Raw genomic sequence first — 19,983 nt, 5'->3', positions numbered from 1 at the left:
TGGGAGAAAAACAGAGAAAACAAACAAACAATTGTAAAACCTGTACTTTTACAGTTTTACCCACCGTCAACCCCGCCAACAACACAACACAGGTCCTTAAGAACCCTAGTAATTAATTAGTTATAAAAATAATTAAAATAAAAAATACCAAAAAAAAAACATGGATCTTACACCCGGATGCAGGGTTTGGAGACCACCGCCCAGCCTCCACCGCCATCACCATCACTGTCATTGCCATCGTTTATGCTTCTGTGCGCACCATCACCATCACCACCTCCACCACCACCACCGCCACCATCACCTCCACCACCACCAATTTAATGGTCACCACCATGTATGCCCCAGGATTACTTCTTCTTTTCCTCGAAACCCAGAACCTTCTGGTCCTGTTGTTCCGCCAAATAACTTGATCTCGGGGGCTTCTGGGTATGAAGAAGCTTATGGTTCTGCCACCCCGTAAGTTGCTCCATTTCAGTTCTTCTCTGCTCTTCTCAATATACTTCATTTATAAATGTCATGGATTTTTTATTCAAGAATCTTGCAACTGACACATTCAGCTTTTATCCCACTAAGCATATTATTAGACTAAGAGGAAATTAATAAGGTCAATTGGTGAATTTTTTTTAGAGGCCCTTGTTGTAGGTTTTTTCCCAAGCAATTGAGCTTCGTTTTGGTTCCTATGATAGAGCTGATGATTTTTGATGTTATATATGAAAGTTTGGCCCTTGACTTTTTCCTAAGTTCTGGTGCTGCAAAAAAAAAAACTAAGACAATCATTCAGGAAAGCCTGTTATAACTGTCTGGCCTACTTGGTCTTAAATGAGACGATGTTTTTGGTATTTATTTGTCAATTAGAACATGTTTTGTGTGAAATCGAAGTTGGCCCTTTCGCTCTTTCTAATGTTGAAACCGAGAACAAATTCCCCTTTAATTTTCTCATCCAAATTGGTCTTTCATGGTGTTGTTCAAATAGGATGACGTTACAAGAGCAGGAGCATGAGGAGTTAGAAGAGGAAGATGATGATGATGATGACCCAGTTTTTGTTCTGACCGATGAATGGAGAGAGTTCTTCGCGAAATCTGAAGCAAAGAGGAAATTAGGTAAGTAGCTCTTCCCTTTGCATTTTTGGTATTCTTGGAAGTTCTAGTTTGTAATAATTTTCTCCTATGTCCTACAGAGAAGAAGCAGGCTAAGAAGAAGGGGAAGAAATAAATACAGAATTTGGAGACATATTTGAATCATCTCAAGAAAGAGAGATTGGAGAGAATTCATTCAGTAGCTCCAGAGTTTTTGGAAGAGTGTTCAAGAATGACACTCGTACAGCTGATGCAAGATCTTCCTTTGGAGGTTAAGATAATAGTCATGGTATTAAAGATATCTTGTTAAAGCCAAATGTGCCATTGCTCGACTGACAGATTAGCTTGTTATTGATCTATTGCTATCAAAAGGATTGGATTTTGTGTCTCTGTTTCATGATCTCCAGGACCAATGTATTTTAGATTGACAGCTTGGTTTTGGCATCACCTTGCTAAGATTGTGTCATTTGTGTAAACCATGTCTATCATACAAGGATTACCTATTTTGACTCAATTTTTGGTTGAAGCTCTGGTTTGTGAAGCCATATCAGGCAGTGATATCTGTTTATGTCTTCCCTAATAATCTGCCTCTTGATTTCATTGATCAAAACAAGAAGTAAGAAATTTATGAGTGGCTAGCTATGGCAACACCATGAACAATGCTGCAAAACTGGTATCAGGTCATGACATTGGAGCTCTTAGTGAACAAATTTGGAGAATCCTCTTAAATCACTCTTTTATTGGAAAGCAAAGTCACAATGCTAATACTACTGCTTACTGGCTCTTTAGATGCAGTGAATGAGTGAAGAATCTTCAGGGAAAATTGAACAATGTTGAAGCATGTTACTGGTAGAATATTATTAAGAAGAGACAATTCATGATTTTGTTAAAACACTTACAAATTTGTAGTTTTGTTTTATAGCATAAGTAATGCTGCATACTCAAGTCTCATTTCACTTTCATATAATCAGATTGATGTGACAGTGTTCATAGGTTTTTGAATCAGCCTTTTATTATTAAAAAGAAAAAATTTAAGGGCTGATGGACATTGCTACATCAACCCAGTTGTATGAAAGCGAGATGAGAGTTGAATAATTAACATTACTCTTCTAGCATATAGATTCCGAATCGTCTCTTTTGGCAATTACTCGTCTTGTCTGATCTCAAAATGCTGCCAAGGTTTGCACTTTGCTAAAGATGAGGTGCTACTTGAACGCTTTCAGCAATGTGCACTCCTTTTCCTCATATTTTCAGTCTATTCTTCGTCATTATCGTGTGGCTGTGGTGTTTGTTTGGCTTCATTTCTTTTGCGAAAAATTATTAAATATGTCCCTGTAATTGTAATAAATAAATGAACTTATAAATCCATGTGGTATATTAGCCCCTTTTTACCCCTAGAATGGGTGAAAATGGTCTAACACCCTAACTCTTTCTTTCAATTATTTTTATAATCCTTCATTTGAGAATAAATTTATAATTCAATACGAGCTTTATCAAAAAATTGACTAGAATTTGTATGGAGAGATTTGAACATTGCTTGTCGTTTTGGCCACTGGAAATTGAATAGTAATCATCCTTGAAACTTGGGAGAAACTTGCTTGTACAATTATATTAAGAAAAGACTGGTTCGCAACACTACAGACATATATTTCGAATTAATTACTTGTAAATGTCAATGTATCTAACTAGCTTTGAACAAATCCAATTGACATAAAATAAGGTACATGTTTGCATACATGGCAAAAGCTACAAGCAGCTAGACTGATTTAACTAGCTTTCTTATCTGACCTTTGCTACATTAATCATCTCTTTCACAACATGGTGATCTTACAGAGCATGCCACCTCTAACATTTTCTGCCCCTTTTGACAAGCATGGCAGCAAGTTAACCCACCTTGCTTGATAAAGAGCAGCTTTCCAACACCAGAAAGACCAGAAACTCTATCTTGGTCATATCAAAGATAAATAGCATTATTTTCCCACAGGATAACCATTTATGGCTTTAGCTTGCTGAGAGCAGCAATGATTCTATCATCTGTGATCATTCTCTGGTTTTCATAAAAGTCTAGTATCTCCATGGAGATGTTTTTCACCTGTCAAAAACATGCACATCATTCATAATTTTAGAAAGTTTAAAGAAAATACCTGGACTTTTTACAAGCTACAAAACCATAATCATGAACTCGATAGAAATCGATTGCAGCTTGTTAAACTACATGGCCTCGCATGCAATGCGCATAATAAAGCACAGGATTTAGCACGTGCATATTAGACAATTTACATGACACTAATACCTATTCATTGCATAGACTAGGTAAATTTCAGTCAAAGAACTATAGATTCTCAAATCTGTGATGGGTACTTTTTTTTTTTTTTTGATAAGTAATGTAGTATATATCCAAAAAAATGCAGTGCGCCTCTAAGTGCACAAAGAGTATACATAGGAATACCCACATTAGCCCACAAAAATACCCCATAAAAGGACCCTAAACCCAAAAGAAGCCCCGCATTAACCCACAAAAACCCCATAAGAGGACCCTAAAACCCAAAGAAGCCTAAAGAAACCTTGATGCAAAAAAACCCAAATCAACCCTAAGCTCACAAGGCAAGCCTAAACCACCCTTCCTTTGACCCTACTAGAGCCACAGCCTCTAGCATCAAAATTAATGAAGCATTCCAAATTTTTGAGCTCCTTCTTCCCCCTAATATTTGAAACAAAAACCCCCTATTCACGGTACCGATCCTCTTCAATGACCGAAAAAAGATTCAAAAGGTGCTTCTCATCACCCTCAAAAGTCAATGCCAAAGTGGGAGCGAGGATAGGTACTTTACACCTATAAAATCAACTCCATCAAGAACTACTCTCAATTTCTAGTCCCCATTATTTGGCATGTGAACCTCTAGTTGCCCAGGAAATAAGAAAAACAGAAAAGCTATAGGAATACAAAAGAAAAGAAAAGATATTACAATTTACAAGGAATTTTCGAATTTAACAGTGGTACTCTTCTAATCCAGGGAATAGGGCATAATAATGAAGTTGTGGAAATTAAAAATGATACAGGCTACTTGCAAATGCTCCAAGACAAGCAACTTGGACTTTGACTTCGAGGTGAATCAAATAAAAGATAAAGATATCATTTTACAATTAGACAGCAGTTGAAATATGACCTTAAATAGTGTTATGGTGAATCAGGATTTACATACCTGTCATGTTGAGCATCATGAATATTGAGCCCACTCTAGAATATTGGTTAAAGCAATGACTAGACAGCACTGCCTCAGCAGAATCCCCATATAACAGACCCTAACACTACATGTCACTATATGTATTGTGGATTCCAATACATATAAACTGATACGTAACTAAAGAGTAGATGGCAATACCCTACATTTTGGGCCTAAGATCACAAGAGTCTTTTGCCCCAAAAAACTGAGCAAGAAGAACATACAGTTTTGATGAAAATTTTAACGTTTTATAATGAACGCTGTTAAACTAGAATCATACATTTCATTTACAAATTTTATATGGTGTAATGAGCAAACACAGAGGGAAATAAGTGAACTTCATTTCCTGGTACAATTTATACTTTATGCTTATATTCACAGGACAATGCCCTTATTTATTTTTTGATGACAAGAAATCCCTCCAAGGTAGGATACTTCATGTACCCACCCCTGTCAGGTAAACCTTAGATCTGTGCAAAGGGCCCCCTCCTCCATAAGGATCAGATAATACTCCGGCTTCACTGGCACACTGACAAACTGGCCCCAATGAATTGTTTGCATCCAACGAATTTCAACTAATTTCAATTACCTCTTCCAACATTCACCCCTATGGCACAAACAGTATCATGGCAAAGCATAGAGGATATAAATCAATAATATGCTTGGTTAGGGAGGAAAGAGGAGGGAAGGAAAAGGAAGGGAGGGAGAGAACTTTCTCGTGTTTGGTTGGAGTTAAGTGGGGAAAGGCAAGAGAAAGGGAAGGGATTCCCTTTCCTTCGGCCAACCATTTGGCTTCCTCCCACTTTGGGAGGAAAAGGGAAGGACGATGAGAGAGGAGATAGCACATTTGCTTTTAATTTTTTCTAAGAATGGGACTTTTCTACCTCCTTTCCATTGGTTTCTCTGTTGTAAACATAACTATCTAACTTTGGAAAATTAGGTTGAAGACAGGGCCCTGAAACAACGATTGGGATTTTACATAAACCATGATATGTCATTAATGCTTTCAACCAAATACTATGCCCAGATAAGGGCCACACATTGCATAGCAAATAATGATATGTCCTCAGGTAAAAAGGAAGCCCAAAGAGGCTGCCTTATGGTTTTAATGTAAATTTAATTGAAAAGAGGCAAAAAAAAAACAGAGGACAAGAACAGATTTAGCTTGGAAAAATTACCACATTCATATCAACCCGGAGCTCTTCAAACCAGGCAGTGGTATCTTTTTCCCTGAGTACACTAGCAATGTAAAGGCAAGCTAAAGCTATCAGATGTGGAGCATGTACAAGAATAAGGTCCATCTTGTAAGTGTCATTCACAAGTCCCCTGAATGTTTCAAAACATCAAGGCTACATCATTTTCGTGTCCTTGTAAATCAATTGAAGCAAGAAAATATTGTAAAACAAAGAAAGCCAACTATGCTTATGGGAATTGATTGCTGGCACAAAGAAAGGCATGCCATTAAATATATCAAGAGGAGGATGTAGAGATAAAGAGGTACAGCTACTGCAACACTAATCAACTTTGATGAGCACTTCTCTCACTTATAGATTTTGAAAGGGGCAAAATTATATCTTCATAAAGTAGAACAAAATCAATCTTTTTTATGTGTACCATAAAAATCTGACAATTGATGGCTGAGAATCTAATGAAGAGAGGATAAATTCTTGTGGACTAATGTCGCGCATGCAAGAGTCATTGTGGCACAGTAGATCATTTTCACTAAATTGTATGGTGGCAATGGATCTATGAGCACTAGTGCTATTTATTTGGGGGAACAGCAGCTTATGCCAAGAAAGTTGTGGAAGTGCTTACATGTTGGAAATGGAGGTTTCATTGCCATGCAAAATTTTAAATGCTTCCCTCTTTGTATTATGTAGAAATTGTGGCAAGAACATAATAATTGAACATTTAACTGTCTTGAGCTTAACTAGAAAACTCTCAAGATCTTAAGATCCTGCTATGATTGGATGAATTCTCTAGGGCAGCCTTCGTTGAAATTCTTTTTTAGATTTCTTTCATCTTTTAAATTTTTTTGATTGTAACCTCTGCGAGAAGTCTGTATAAAATTTGATTGCTTATCCAAAAGATAAAATTTAATTTCCTAAAACAAGAAAAGGTATCTTATCGATACGTTTCACATGCAAGATACCCATCATTCTTGTATTTATAGTAAAAAAAAAAAAAAAAACTAGCTCATTCATCAAAATTATCAAAGAGTGAGTTTTATTCTCTCTCTTACCAACTTTTTTAATTCTATTTATATATTTCTAAGACAGCTAAATTTGTTTCCCCCATTTTTGCCCAATGCTTGTTGAAAGCTACGTATCCAGCATGAATTTGTCAATTGAAATAGCTTTTCTTGTCCGTGTGGTCAGTCTCACATTTATTTTCTTCAGCCTTAAACTGATTTTTCCATGAACAGACGGTTTTCACAGGAATATCAATATGCAAACATTAAAGGCTCAAATAGGCCAAGGTTCATGTACCCTACCTTAACTTTTAGAGTCTGTACATCTATGATAAACACAATGTAATATAGAAACTACAGAATGAATGAAAAACTGCACTAGGCATTTTTGGGATTCAGACAGTGATCCTTCAAATGCCATTCTCCTAAATCACCACTTCAATATTTGCTTGAGAAAATTCAAATGATGAAGATGGCTGATTATCCACTTTTCATTCCTCTCTAACGAAAGGTATAAGTTTCAAGTCAAATAGTTTGTAGTATTATTTATGCAATCGAAGATTTAACCAGACACTTTAAATCTGAATCACGCAATTGACAGAACTGCAGGAATGCCAACTCCAATAGCTTCTTCACAAAAAAGCAGAAGCAGCGAAGAAAAAAAAAGAAGGTTAAATTACCTTTCCCCTCTCTCTCTCTCTCTCTCTCTCTCTCCAACTACCACTAATTTACACATTTCCCAATGAATTACCACCTATCACACTCAACCTCCTTGAACTATCGTTTCTTACAAACAAACAAAAAGCCCGCCTTTAGTCAAAATCGTTAAATTAGACAGAATATGCGTTTTTTAGACATAAAATGATGGAAATACCCTTAAATAAAAAATTAAAACTAAATAACAAATAAAATATTAAAAAAGAAAAATGGCAAGGAATCAGGAGTGGTCGCCGAACCACCCCCAAGCATTGTTTGGGGGTGATGCAGCCACCACCAAAACACATAGGCGGTGGCTGGCCACCCCAAGAAAGTGTTTGGGCACCCATTGCCACGCTGTGGGTCTAGAGTGACCCACGGCAACTGGCCGTCATGGGTCTACAGCGACCCATGGCTATTTTTTTTCTTTTTTCTTTTTTCACCTTTTATTGTTTTTTGTTTTTTTGCATTCTAGATTATTTCCTTTTTCTTTTGGATTATTTGAGTTTTACTTCTTCTTTTTTACTTCTTTTTTTTATTTTTAAAATTTCTGTCTTTTTATTTATGTATTTGTATTTTAGAACTCTTAGGGATATGTTAAGTAAAAATTTAGTTTCTAAACTTAGGGTCTTTTCGTCATTTCATTTTTCTTTTTTGTACGATTTTCACTAATGGAGATTTTTTTTGTTAACAAATGGTAATTGAAGGTGGCTGAGCATGATAGGTGGTAGTTCATGCAGACAACAGTAATGATCAGTAGTTGAGGGGGAGAAAAGGTAATTAACCCAAAAAAAAAAAAAAAAAGATCACTGGCATGCCTGTGGGCCATGTTATCAGACAGAACATTGACCTCCCCCCCCCCCACTATAGCTTACTGTACAACTAGAATCCATGCCATATATTAAAAAAAAACAGAGACATTGACGGAACATATTTGGACAAAATTATCTCAAATATCCTTGGGAATACCAAAACTACCTAACAGGGGATGGACCCTCACAGATTGACTTTATTTTTCTTTTGCTGTTTTCCCCTTCTTTTTTCTGCTCCATTACCTCACCTCTCTCTTACGTTTACATGATAGAGATAGAACCCCAATTTATTTTTAACTCAAGCTCATTTCCAAAATATATTAAAGTTATCTGTGGTTTTAATGAAATCTAATAATCCATTCCAACTATAATAATGTATGCAAGAAACGTGGAAAAAAGGCTAGTAAAATAAAAGAAATAGTTGGAACATAACTATAACAGGAATAGAAAAGCTATATATTTTCATGAAAAATACAAATAACAAAGAATTGATAAGCATGGTGATATCTGTCCTGGAAAAAACCTCAGAAAATTGAATACGCTGGAAATTGGACTCTTACCAAGTTAATTGAGTCATACTAATATCATTCAGGCCTGCATCCTGAAGCAACCTGCCATAGCAAAGAAAAATGGAAGAACCATTGTTACTTCGGAAGATATCTCGCTGGGAAGATCAAATATCATTTCAAAAAGGATCAACTAGTCCAAAATCATCCACATAGATAATTGTTGACATCTTTGGAACCAAAGTAGCTTTTCTTTTTTCCTACAGGGAACCCAAGGTAGCTCAGGATTAATGAAATTTGCATTTGCAGTTCCACACTTGTATGACTATATCGAAGAGGAAGTGAATTCAAGTATGCAAATCCTAAAAGTAGAACATACCACTGAATTGGTTATATCCATTACAAAAATCAGTTACCATCAGGTATGATAAGGGAATATGGGCATGTACCTAACTTAACAACACGATGACCAACTGGATATCAACTAGAAGTTAAAAAGGAATATGAAGACTAACTGCATTAACATTTCGACCAAAACATTTAATCCAAGATATGCAGATACAAATCACAAGACAAACCAAATATAGACACAGTAATTGATACTATATGGTAAAATCCAACCGTCTAATCATTTGTGGCCAAAAAGATGGAGGAACAGGAGAAGAAAAATTTAGTTGTTGCAGCTTATATAAGGTGAGACACCAAGTCAAAACTGAGTGACTATAACTGAAATGCATCACATGGATTTTACAAGATGTTATGTTCACAATCAAATAATTCATCAAGTTGATCAATTGACTTTATCTGTGAGTTAAATAGACCTTCATGTAGCTCTAATCAAGGAAGAGAGCTCACCTCAAAGCAATTAGATATACAATTAATTCATGGAAGAGAAAAACCAAACATGTCACAATTTTTCAAAGATGTTTAAGATACATGATAAAGAGGATGAAATACTTACTGAGACAATGCTCGGTAAGGATGGAATACAACTAAATAGTAGTTGAGTGCTTCTAAGATCTTCATTTCCATTTCAAGGATGTCTTTGATCTCATACCTATGCTTTTCATCAGCATCTGTGAAACAAGAAAAGGTTGGTTCTAAGCACTTCACACAATAAGTAGAATGTCAAAAATGAATCTGGAGGGAATTCAAATGATTTAGTCTAGTAAGTTCAGTATCAAGTACGTACATAATTTTTTAAGATAAAAAACAAGAAGCCTGGCCTGCACTGTGCTTTCTTCTGCTTTTGATGCAAGGTACAAGCAGGTTGGAGCCACAAGACGTGGATCATATTCTGTCATACTCTTTCTGAAAGAACAAAAAGCAGTTAAGTCTGGCAAGCGAAAGCGCCTCTGAGTTTTAAGCATATAGGAATAATATTATTGGTGAGGAATGTTAAGGTTCCTACAATATATTTATGCAGTAAACCAATTGACGGAAAAATCATAATTGGCTCAAGATTGTCCAGGAGTGAACAGTTAGTGCATTACTATTCAAGAAACCTTAACCAACAAGCAAAGGAAAAGGGTAGCAAAAACCCGCTACCCTTGTGATGATAGAGGGATTCCCTAATTACAGATAACAATTGATTCTAACCGAATGAGTCTCTAACTGCAGCAAAGATGAGGATGAATATCAGAAAAGAAAGGGGTAAGGGAACATAGCAGTTAAATTGATGGGTAATAATAATAAAGTAAAATTTAGGTGCATCCGTGCATAGATTCTCCATCAGTAACCAAAATTACTGACCCAAGCCCAGAAAGAGGATAATTGAAGATGGCCAGTACTATAAAATAAAAATCAAATAAAATAGGTATTTTAAAGGTGAAACATGCTTGCAGAAGGAATTATCGATATAACCAATTCTAGTAGTTATCCTTACTATGGCTTACTGAACATGTGATGCTTTCTTTTAAGCGGTTGAAGCAGAAAATTTTGCAAGGGCTCTATCTGTCTCAGTTTTTATGGTGGTACTATTGCCAACCAGTTCGTCTTAAAACCAATAATATTTTATATCTTGTGTTCTAATTTGCCTGTTCAGCACTTCACTCTTTTACATAAAAAATTACATGTTTTAAACTTTAAAATAGATAAGCACTAGAAACTGGCAGTTTGTATAGATATGCTGAATTAATAGGGATGAAATATTTATGTCCCCATATATGAATGCAGCTATTGCTCACACCTAGGGTTATGAACAAGAAGCAAATCAGCATAAAACCATTGCCCCATTCATTTATTTTATATCGTGTATAACCAAAGATGAATAAAGAAACTAATTGAGCATGTTTACATACACTTTGTAATGACATGTAATATGAACAATATAAGAAGTGCAATAAGTTAAAAAATAAATAAATAAAAACTAAAAATAATAAAAATAAAAAATAAAAAAATGGCTTAGCTATTTACCAGGATCACTTAATACTATGAACTAGTATTAATCAATTATCAAGTGGTTATTACAAGTTCATATGAACTTCATAGTTGTTACTAGGACCAAAAGCAAAGCATAAGCCATGAGCTTGTGGTCACTAACCAAGTCTATTTATTCCCTCAATAGGTAATTACTTAAATACCTGGTGTAAACGCGTCTCATATATGCTACTGCAGTAGCTACAACCCTGAAAATTTTGACCAGTGTATTAGAGATCCAATCAATTGGTGAAATCTGTCAAATGCAATAATTTCTTACAACAATTTTGAAAAGTTAATGAAATAAAATTTACTGAATTAATAGTTTTTATGAGAATCCAGAGTATACCAAAACAACAATAATATAACAGTACCTAATTGCCCAATAATTCTTACAAAAAAAATCAATTAAATTCCAAATCTATGCAAATTCTAGAAGCAGCAACACCAGAGGCATGTTGAGAATAGGTGAATAAACTTCAGAAGTAGATCCTAAGTAGCAAGTGTCTAAGACTAGAGAGGTTCAAATGAGACAGCACCCATTATTTGCAATCAGTCAAAACAAGATTTGAGTAATTCATAAAGATTCTATTATTTTCCACCAGCAAGTTGAAAATGGTGTTTAATCAATTTAGCCATCGAGCATGGTTCATTTCTGGTGTTCTGTTCCAGAATAAGTGACCTTTGTCATTTACCAATAAGCATCAGTTATCTTTCCATTAAAATCAATTTTTCTTTTAGCAAGCCCAACCATTACAAAGTAAATGAATTTAACTAAGGACAACAGCTGCAATTGTATACACCCCAGAACATCAACAAACATGGTTCTAGATCATGTATTTTGGACTTGGTTAGACCTTATTCAATTACAAAAGAAATTACATTGCAACATCCTTTCAACAAAAAGACTCCCGCAATCTTTCATTTTTTTTTTTTGATAGGTAATGTTCATATATAAAAGCGTAGAGGGGCGCAACCCTAGTACACAGGAAGTATACAAGAGAATACCTAAAAAAAATTGAAGAAAAAGAAAGGAAAAGAGAACAAAAGCAAAGGAAAGAAAGCCCAACAAAAACCTTAAGACAAAAGCCCTCCCATCCAAACACAAAAGACAAAAGCCCTCACAACACCATAAACCCTAAGACTAAAACCCTCCCACCCAAGATCCAAAAAGAGGCTCAACGATACCGCCCTTGCGCCTTGCCTTAACCTCGCCGATTGGAAGTAAAATCATCGCCATAATTGATTGAACTCTTCAAGTTGAGCAGCTCCCTAGTGTCTTTATACTTCGCCCGAGCGACTTTTACTTCCTTATGAAAATCCTCTTCAATGGCGTCCAACATTGCCAAGGCTGGATCCTCCTCTTCGTCATAATCCCAATCGAGGGGGTTGGGAAAATCACACTCATCAATCTCCTTAGACGGATGACAAACATCCAAAGGAAAAAGGACCTCAATCTCTCCAGAAGGACCTAAACCTACCGGCCAATATTGGGGTTGTACCAACCCATCCCAACTGGAATCCTCCGTCCCCAACAACCTCCGATAATGTCAACAAAACAATCGGCATCTTAGACGCATGAGGAGTACCTTTCTTCGCTGATCTTGAATTAAGGAAACCCCTCCTTAATAAGCTAGGCATCGGAGCAGCTGCAGCCCCGATCTCAGCTATGGCCTCAGAATTAACAAACCCCGCACTCGGAGGTGATTGATATTGCACCGGAGGAGCATTGAGAGCCTCCACCGCTTCCAAAAGTAAGAACTTATTCACCGGCTTGCCCCTGGCTTCCCTAGCTCTCTGATAATACTTCAACGTCTACTTGTACACTGATCGGACTATAGGGGCCCCACTCTCCGACATCACCGGAAGTGTACGAAGCCTACCAACCAAAGTTGTTGCTCCTGGACCCAAAGGATTCACCAAGACCCCCTCAACAATTCCAGCAAACTTCTCCGACAGAGGAAGAAAAGCCTGATTAGCCCACAGGGCATCTAGCAAGGAGCCCGAAGGGTTTCCGGAGAGAGAGGAGCTTGAAGACAAGTGCGAAGAGTGAGAAGCCTGAAGACAACCAATCATCGGAATCGAAGCAACCTACCTGACCCCAACAAAACCTTCCGCAGACTTATCCAGCATGATTGAATCCGACCCAAAAGACGTTGGAGCGTTCGTGACAGAGGAGAAGGTTGGGTGTTCCAACGTAGTGGTCAAAGCTGGAACCAAGCCGTGACCAGAGCCAAGGTCCGGACCCGATCTTGAAAGAGGAAGCTTACCCATAACTGAAACGGGCTCCAAAACGTCAACCCAAGCTGATTTCGAACCAATATCCATATCTGAAACCAGATCCAAACCCGGATCCGAAATGTGACCCAAACCCGGTTCAAAACCAGGCTCCAAATCGTGACCTAAACCCGCTTCATGGACTGACCATGTATCTCGACCAAAGGCAGTAATTGCAAGGCCCAATATACCAACCCTTTTCCGCCTACGTTTGGGCTTCAAAACTAACCCAGCTAGGACCCGATCCAACTTAGATTGAACTTGCCCTAGAAGCCTCTTCATCCCCTGCTTGCCGAAAGTACCCTTCTTCTTCGAACTCAATGTCGCAGCAACCGCCGCCGCCAGGGAACTGGGCAGACCCTCGCATAGCAATCCAAGGCAGTTCACAGCCTGTCTCCATTAGACACCGTCTCGAAGCAAGTCGACACCAGAAACAGGTCGATAAAGCTTGAGGAAAGAACCTTCAATCCAACAGCTTTCACCTCGACACCAAAAATCGAGCGAAGGACTTCCACGAACAACCACCCAGAATTAACGACCACCCTCAGACAATTCCGACACCTCCAAGAACCTTCCTGCCTTATTACCTCCCCTGTGAACCATCGTAACCTTATCTCCCTCACAGTAAGACTTGGCGATATCTTCCTTCACCTGAGACTGACTAGCTGCTTCCACCGTGTCCACCAACCAGGAAGAACATTGGTTGCTCGCAAAAATATACCCTACGAATCCTTTTCTCCTTTCCTCCAGATGAAGGTCAGGACACCCATCCTTTGCCGAAAAGCAAAAGGATTTTGCTTCAAAGGAGAAGTGACATTCCATGACAAACTTACCAGACCCTAGCGCGCTGCGCCTATTGCGCCACTGCTAGGGCTAAGAAGGACAGAAAATTTGAGAAGAGAGAACAGAGCGTTTGGTAAAATGTTAGTACTCTTCAAGCATTTGGTAAACGTTCCCACAATCTTTCAAAAAACATAATATGGTATTACCATAAATCAAGCCAACTTCTATCAAAATGTTTCATCTTCGTCATGCATTATAGATTTAATTATAACTATACTTCATGTATACCAGTTTTTGATCCAATCACAAGGTAGAACAGCTAGAGATTCCGATTGTCTAATAACTAGGAAAAATTATAATAAAATCTTTTAAGAAGTTACTGCAATCACTGTCAAGACTAGCAAACTTCTGAACAGTGTCACGCACCCTACAGATTACATGTTAACGACAACTGCAAGAAACCATCTAAGCGAAGGGAAAAAAGACTAGCAGTTCTAGGTGTAAAATGAACATCAAAAGCATAATTATGAAAAAACAGGTAGTTTAAACAACATTAGAAGAAAAGGTTGACACCTTTGCCTCACTTTTACAAATTGCGCCAATCTCCATATATCTGAAAAGAAAGTTAAGAAAGAAAATGTAACATGATTTTGATATTGATAGCAAAATTAATAGCAAAATCATGTATGCACATATGAGTGTCAAGATGTGTTGATCAAGAAAATACCAGGATTGATAATTCTATGATTCTAAATAGTAAGTTTGAAGAATCTTCAGTCCACCAAAAAAAAACAATCAACAAAGAAAGTCCATAAAATCAAGAACTGGAAGAGATGTTGTAAAGCCAGTAATTTACTAGTAATTTCCAACGGAAAACCTATTCCTGTCAATAAAACACAAGGACACACATGCAGAGAGAGAGAACGAAAACACCCCATTTTCGCTTATACATCTAATAGCACAAGAAATTCCAACAATTTAAAACTTTGGTATCATGTTTCACAGTGAAGTCTTATTCAAACCTATTACATTCCATGGACTGCACTAGGAAAGCCCTAATTCCAATCAAATATAGTCAAATTTCTATCGACTTCATTAACAAATACTAACCTAATTATAATATCACCTTCCATGACACAGATGCAACTGTCACTAGTCAGTCTTGATGGAGGAGTTCTTGGTGGAAAAAGAAAAATCAAATTGAAAATTCTGATGCAATATATAACCAAATTGAATATAAATTTCCTACAAAGTGGGTTGTAGGAATTCCTCTTACTATTCTCTAAAAGTGTCATGTGTCCCTTGAGCATGTGAGAAGTAAATGTTTTCTTCTTAATGTTATTAGAAAAACATGTGTTTTTCATGCACTAAGAAACACACAACACTTTTTAGAGACTGGGTTTGAGGAACTCTCCATCAATTAAATCTAACAACTAAAGCATGAACCGCCAATATTTCCTTCAATTAAAAAGAAAAAAGAAAAAACCCAAATTGGCGAATTTTAATCAAACTGTAAACTTGAAAAAATAAATAAATAAAACTAAAACCACTGAAACCCAGAAAAAATCGTCAAGGCAGAAACAAAATATTTGATTGAAATCAAATAATGAGACGGGGATAGAAAAGATCATACAAGTGGCCATGTGCATCTTTATGAGCTTGAAATCATCAAGAGTGATTCCCCTCTCTTTGTCAAGTGGGTGCACCACATCCACCTCTTCCTGGTCCAAAAGCTGTTTGCTTTAAAACACAAAACACACCCAAATTCAGAAACAATAAAAACAGACACACCCAAATTCAAAAACAAGAACAACAGAAACAACATAATCAAAAACATAGCAAACAAAGTAAAGATGCTGATGTTCCGCAGGTGTGTTTTTGTTTGCCTGCGTTGTAAGGCTTTTGGTTGAGTAGTTCGTGTTGGATATTGTGTGTAGTGTCTGGTTTTCAGCTGGTTTTAATTGTTTCAGTTGTTAATGGATAAAGTAACCATTCATCCCAAAAAAAGAAAAAAAAAAAAAAAAACACCCAAATCGAAAAACATAGAAAACAAAGTAAATAAAGAAGAAAAAAAATGGGTTGGAAACATACTGGTGAGATGATGTCCAGAAATTGGCAGCCATATTTGGATCAGAGATGAGAGAGATTCTGAAAGGCTTCGATCCTTCAAGTTTTAATGTAGAAGCAAGAAGTACAGGGTAACAGGGGGGACTCAAAATCCGGGTACTGAAACGATACGTTTCGGTTTCCACCCATTTTGTTGTTCGGATCCAGATAAATCAATCGGGCCAAGTTACCGACCTTAGCAAACCAGGCCTTGAGACCGGACTAATGGTGCGTTTGAGAGTGCGTTTTTAAAAAAATAATCTGCGATTTTAAACCAAATTGCAACTTTAGGGTGTTTGGGATTGCGATTTTAAAAACGCAAATTTTAAAATCGCAAAAAAATCTGTAATTTCCATAAGCTGATTAGAGGGTGCTTATTTGAAAAAGTGTAAATTTAAAACAAAATCACGATTTCTATTAAAAAGATATTTGGCACAATAGTTACCTTTTTTAGAACGGGAATGAAAAAATACCAAAAATACCCACCTAAAATATATTAAAACCCTTCTTCTTTTTTTTTCTTTTTTTTTTCATCATCTCTGTCTTGTTCATCTTTATTGGTAATTTGGTCATGAAACCGCAATTATATGTTAATGTTATCCAAACACTCAATTGATAAAAAAAATACTTTTTAATATGTTTTACCAAACGCCTGTGCGATTTTAAAAAGTAGCGATTTTAAAAACGTAATTTTTAAAATCGCACTTATTGAAATCACACTCCCAAACGGGCCCTAAGCTTCAAAGTCTCGTAGTAAAGTAAAAATTCAACTATTAGACCAAAAATAAATAAATAAATAAATTTCTACGTACTTCCTTATGAGTAGAGATTTTTGGTAGCATGGGGACATTCTAGCGTCTGGCAAAGCCTGACGTGGCCAAGATTTTTTTTTTTTTTTTTTTTTATTGAAGAAGAGAGATATTAAAGAAAAATACAAATTTGAGGTATTATAACTAAATTTGAGGTATTAGCACTAAATTTGAGGCATTAAAATCAAATTTAGGATGATAGAATCCATTTTGGGTGATACAATCCCTAAAAGGTTAACTTTCCACCTCTAAATTGTAGTTTTGAATCCAAAAATAAATTTTGAAGCATTAAAAATTAAATATTAACTTATAGAAATTTAACTAACAAAAAAAATAATAAAAAAAATTTTATTATTTTTTTTTAATATATGTCGGACGCTAGGTTGCCAAAATTTGGCAGCCGCATAGTAGGACTCTTGGGGTGTCAAGGCAGGCGGTTAATAACTGTCCGCTAACCGTTAACAGTTATAATCGCTAACCGTTATAATTGCCTAGCGGTCAGCAGTTAGCGGTTATTGGGTTTACTAACCATAACGCCTTTTTTATATAATATATTTTTATAATTATAATTATAATAATATTTATATATCTAATATAATCAATTGATCATTAATAATTAAATCACATTTTTGTTTTAGATAATTAAATCACAATGATAATGTTCAATGACAATTCAAATACTTTATTCAAGTTAATCATATTATATTATTATTAATGTACAATAATAATGTGATTCGTATAATATCAAATTAAGTAATTGACATTGGATTAAACAATGTGTTACTTATAAGCACAATTGAAGTATTAATGTTTATCATTCTAATTTTAATAATTTATATATTATCACTATAATTGATATGATTATATCACATGATGAATTGATTATTAAATCATATGATTATATAATAACAAATAATACATATATAATGAGATCATATGATTATATAATATTAAATTAAGTAATTGACATTAGATTCAACAATGTGTTACTTATAAGCTCAATTAAAGTATTAATGCGTATTTTTTGAACAATGTTTTCACCATTTTTTGAAAAAAAAAAAAAATAAAAAATTAACGATTTAAGATAACCCTTATAACCACATATATAACAAAATTATTGATTGAGTTGCTAAACTAGAAATATAAATTTATAAAGACATAAGTTTGTAATTGAATAAAATATTTTTGAAACTTTATAGTTTATATCTTCTAGCATTTATTTATTTAATTTTACCATAATGAAAGCAATTGATTGTGGGAAATTCACCAAGCTGACATATTAATGTATTTTTTTAACACAGTTTTGACCATTTTTTAACCGTTTTCTAAAAAAGAAATTGAACAATTTTTGAATAAATTTTTTTAACAATTTTTGATATATTGACATGCTTCTGCCTTAATATTATTATGTTTAAGTTTTTAACTTTTCTTCTTTTGATGTCCACAGGATTTGCTAGAGGACCAAATGAAAAGTATATTATGTACAAGGATTGATAAAGTTTTAATGTTTTATTTGAACTTTTTTTTTTTTAATTTTCTTTTATATGTTGTGTTGAACTTTTTTATATGTTATGTTGAACCTTTTTTTTTTTTTTTTTAAATTTATGTTGTGTGTGTGTGTTTTTTTTTTTGTTAAAAAAAAAAAATCCCTTATAGCTTAATGTTTTTGGAGAATATTTACCTATATTTTGTCTCAAAAGAGACTACCTTTATGATAAGGTTGTTTTAATATTCATATTAGGTATTGATATTAATTCTTAAAGAATTTACGAGTTTATATGAATATTATATGTATAAATATTAATTTGAGATTATTACATTATATACCCTCTCTTTTTTGTGAGAGATTATATTATAGTTTTATAAGGCTTAATGGGTCAGATTGTGATAATATTACACCAAAGCATCATTTTTTTTAGTATAAAATACACCCTCCCACATCGCTTCTTTTTTTTTTTTTTCTTCTTTCTTTTTCTTTCTTCCTTTCACCTATTTTCTCTGCCGACAGCCTTATTTCTCCTTTCCTAGCACCCCTTCTCTTCTTTTCTTCTTTCCTCTTTTATCCCACCCACACCTTCAACTATTTTTTTTTTTTTTTTTTTAAATGAGTTTTGTTAAAATTAGAAATCATATGGGCTTTTTAGTAATTTTGGTTCAATTCCAATTATGAAATATGTGTTGCTACCAAACTAAAAAATGCAATAATTATTCAATTCCAACATCTTCTATTCCCAATAATACCTATTAATTTTTCTAATGAAATATATATTCTGCAAACCAAACGGGGCCTAGAATTGGGGTGAGACTTATCTTGCACATCAACATTCAATCATTTATTTATTTATAAATAAATAAAATTAAAAACACACACACATGACATGGATGTGCCTTGTTTCTTCTTGAGTTGTACACTCACAATAAAGCAATTTTCTTACATTCTTATACAAATTTAATAGGTGAACCATTAAATTTATGAGGTCTATTATTGACTTATATGGGGTCCACATAAATCCATAAATCTAATGGTTGATTTATTAGATAATATGGACAAAATATAAGCAAAATATTGACATCAATTATATCTCTTTTACTAAAGCAATCAATTTTTTTTTTTTTTTGTGAGTTGCACCCATCATTTTGCAAAGAAAAATGCTAGAGGTCAATAAGTTTTTCATATTTTGCTCATATTCTCTTATAAATTTAATATATCAATCATTAGATTTGTGAGGTCAACCATTGATTTATGTGGAGTCCACATAAGTCAACAAATCTAATGGTTGATTGTAAGAAAATATGGGTCAAATATGAAAAAAAATATTGACCTTTAGTATTTCTCTTTTGCAAATCAGACTCAAGAGTTTTAAAGTCTTCATAGATTTCCAAAAAAATGGGTTTAATTATTAAAGTTGGCGCCCATGCAATCAAAGTTAAAGGTTTCGGTTACTTTTTAGGCAGAAATGCAAAATTGGTTATTGTAGTTGGCGTAAATTACAAATCACTCTCCATGGCATAACAAATAATTTATAGGTCTATATAGTTGGCATAAATTTTAAATCACTCCGTGTGGTATAAAAAATAATTTAT

The 19,983-nt window shown here is 34.9% G+C and overlaps 2 protein-coding genes across 2 annotated transcripts; one reads left to right on the top strand and one right to left on the bottom strand.

The window, feature by feature from the left end:
• Window positions 1-212: 212 nt before the first annotated feature.
• Window positions 213-2,017, top strand: LOC132167324 (uncharacterized; the record flags this gene model as incomplete). The annotated part of the gene is given in 3 exon segments (XM_059578265.1): window positions 213-456; window positions 974-1,101; window positions 1,179-2,017. Coding segments are annotated over 3 exon segments (407 nt in total), but the record flags the coding sequence as incomplete, so codon positions are not given.
• Window positions 2,018-2,647: 630 nt separating this feature from the next.
• Window positions 2,648-16,204, bottom strand: LOC132179643 (cyclin-C1-2-like). The gene is made up of 9 exons (XM_059592402.1): window positions 16,076-16,204; window positions 15,618-15,724; window positions 14,558-14,597; window positions 11,089-11,133; window positions 9,699-9,817; window positions 9,468-9,582; window positions 8,561-8,611; window positions 5,480-5,627; window positions 2,648-3,169 (listed from the first exon to the last, which is right to left on the bottom strand). The coding sequence occupies exons 1-9, from the start codon at window positions 16,105-16,107 to the stop codon at window positions 3,071-3,073; spliced, it is 756 nt and encodes a 251-aa protein (XP_059448385.1). The 5' UTR covers window positions 16,108-16,204; the 3' UTR covers window positions 2,648-3,070.
• Between the last annotated feature and the right edge of the window lie 3,779 nt (window positions 16,205-19,983).

The sequence above is a fragment of the Corylus avellana genome, chromosome ca1, assembly GCF_901000735.1.
Source record: "Corylus avellana chromosome ca1, CavTom2PMs-1.0".
In the NCBI taxonomy this organism is placed as follows: domain Eukaryota; kingdom Viridiplantae; phylum Streptophyta; class Magnoliopsida; order Fagales; family Betulaceae; genus Corylus; species Corylus avellana.
The sequence above is the reverse complement of the archived record's forward strand: the minus strand, read 5'-3'. Positions and strand labels throughout refer to the sequence as shown.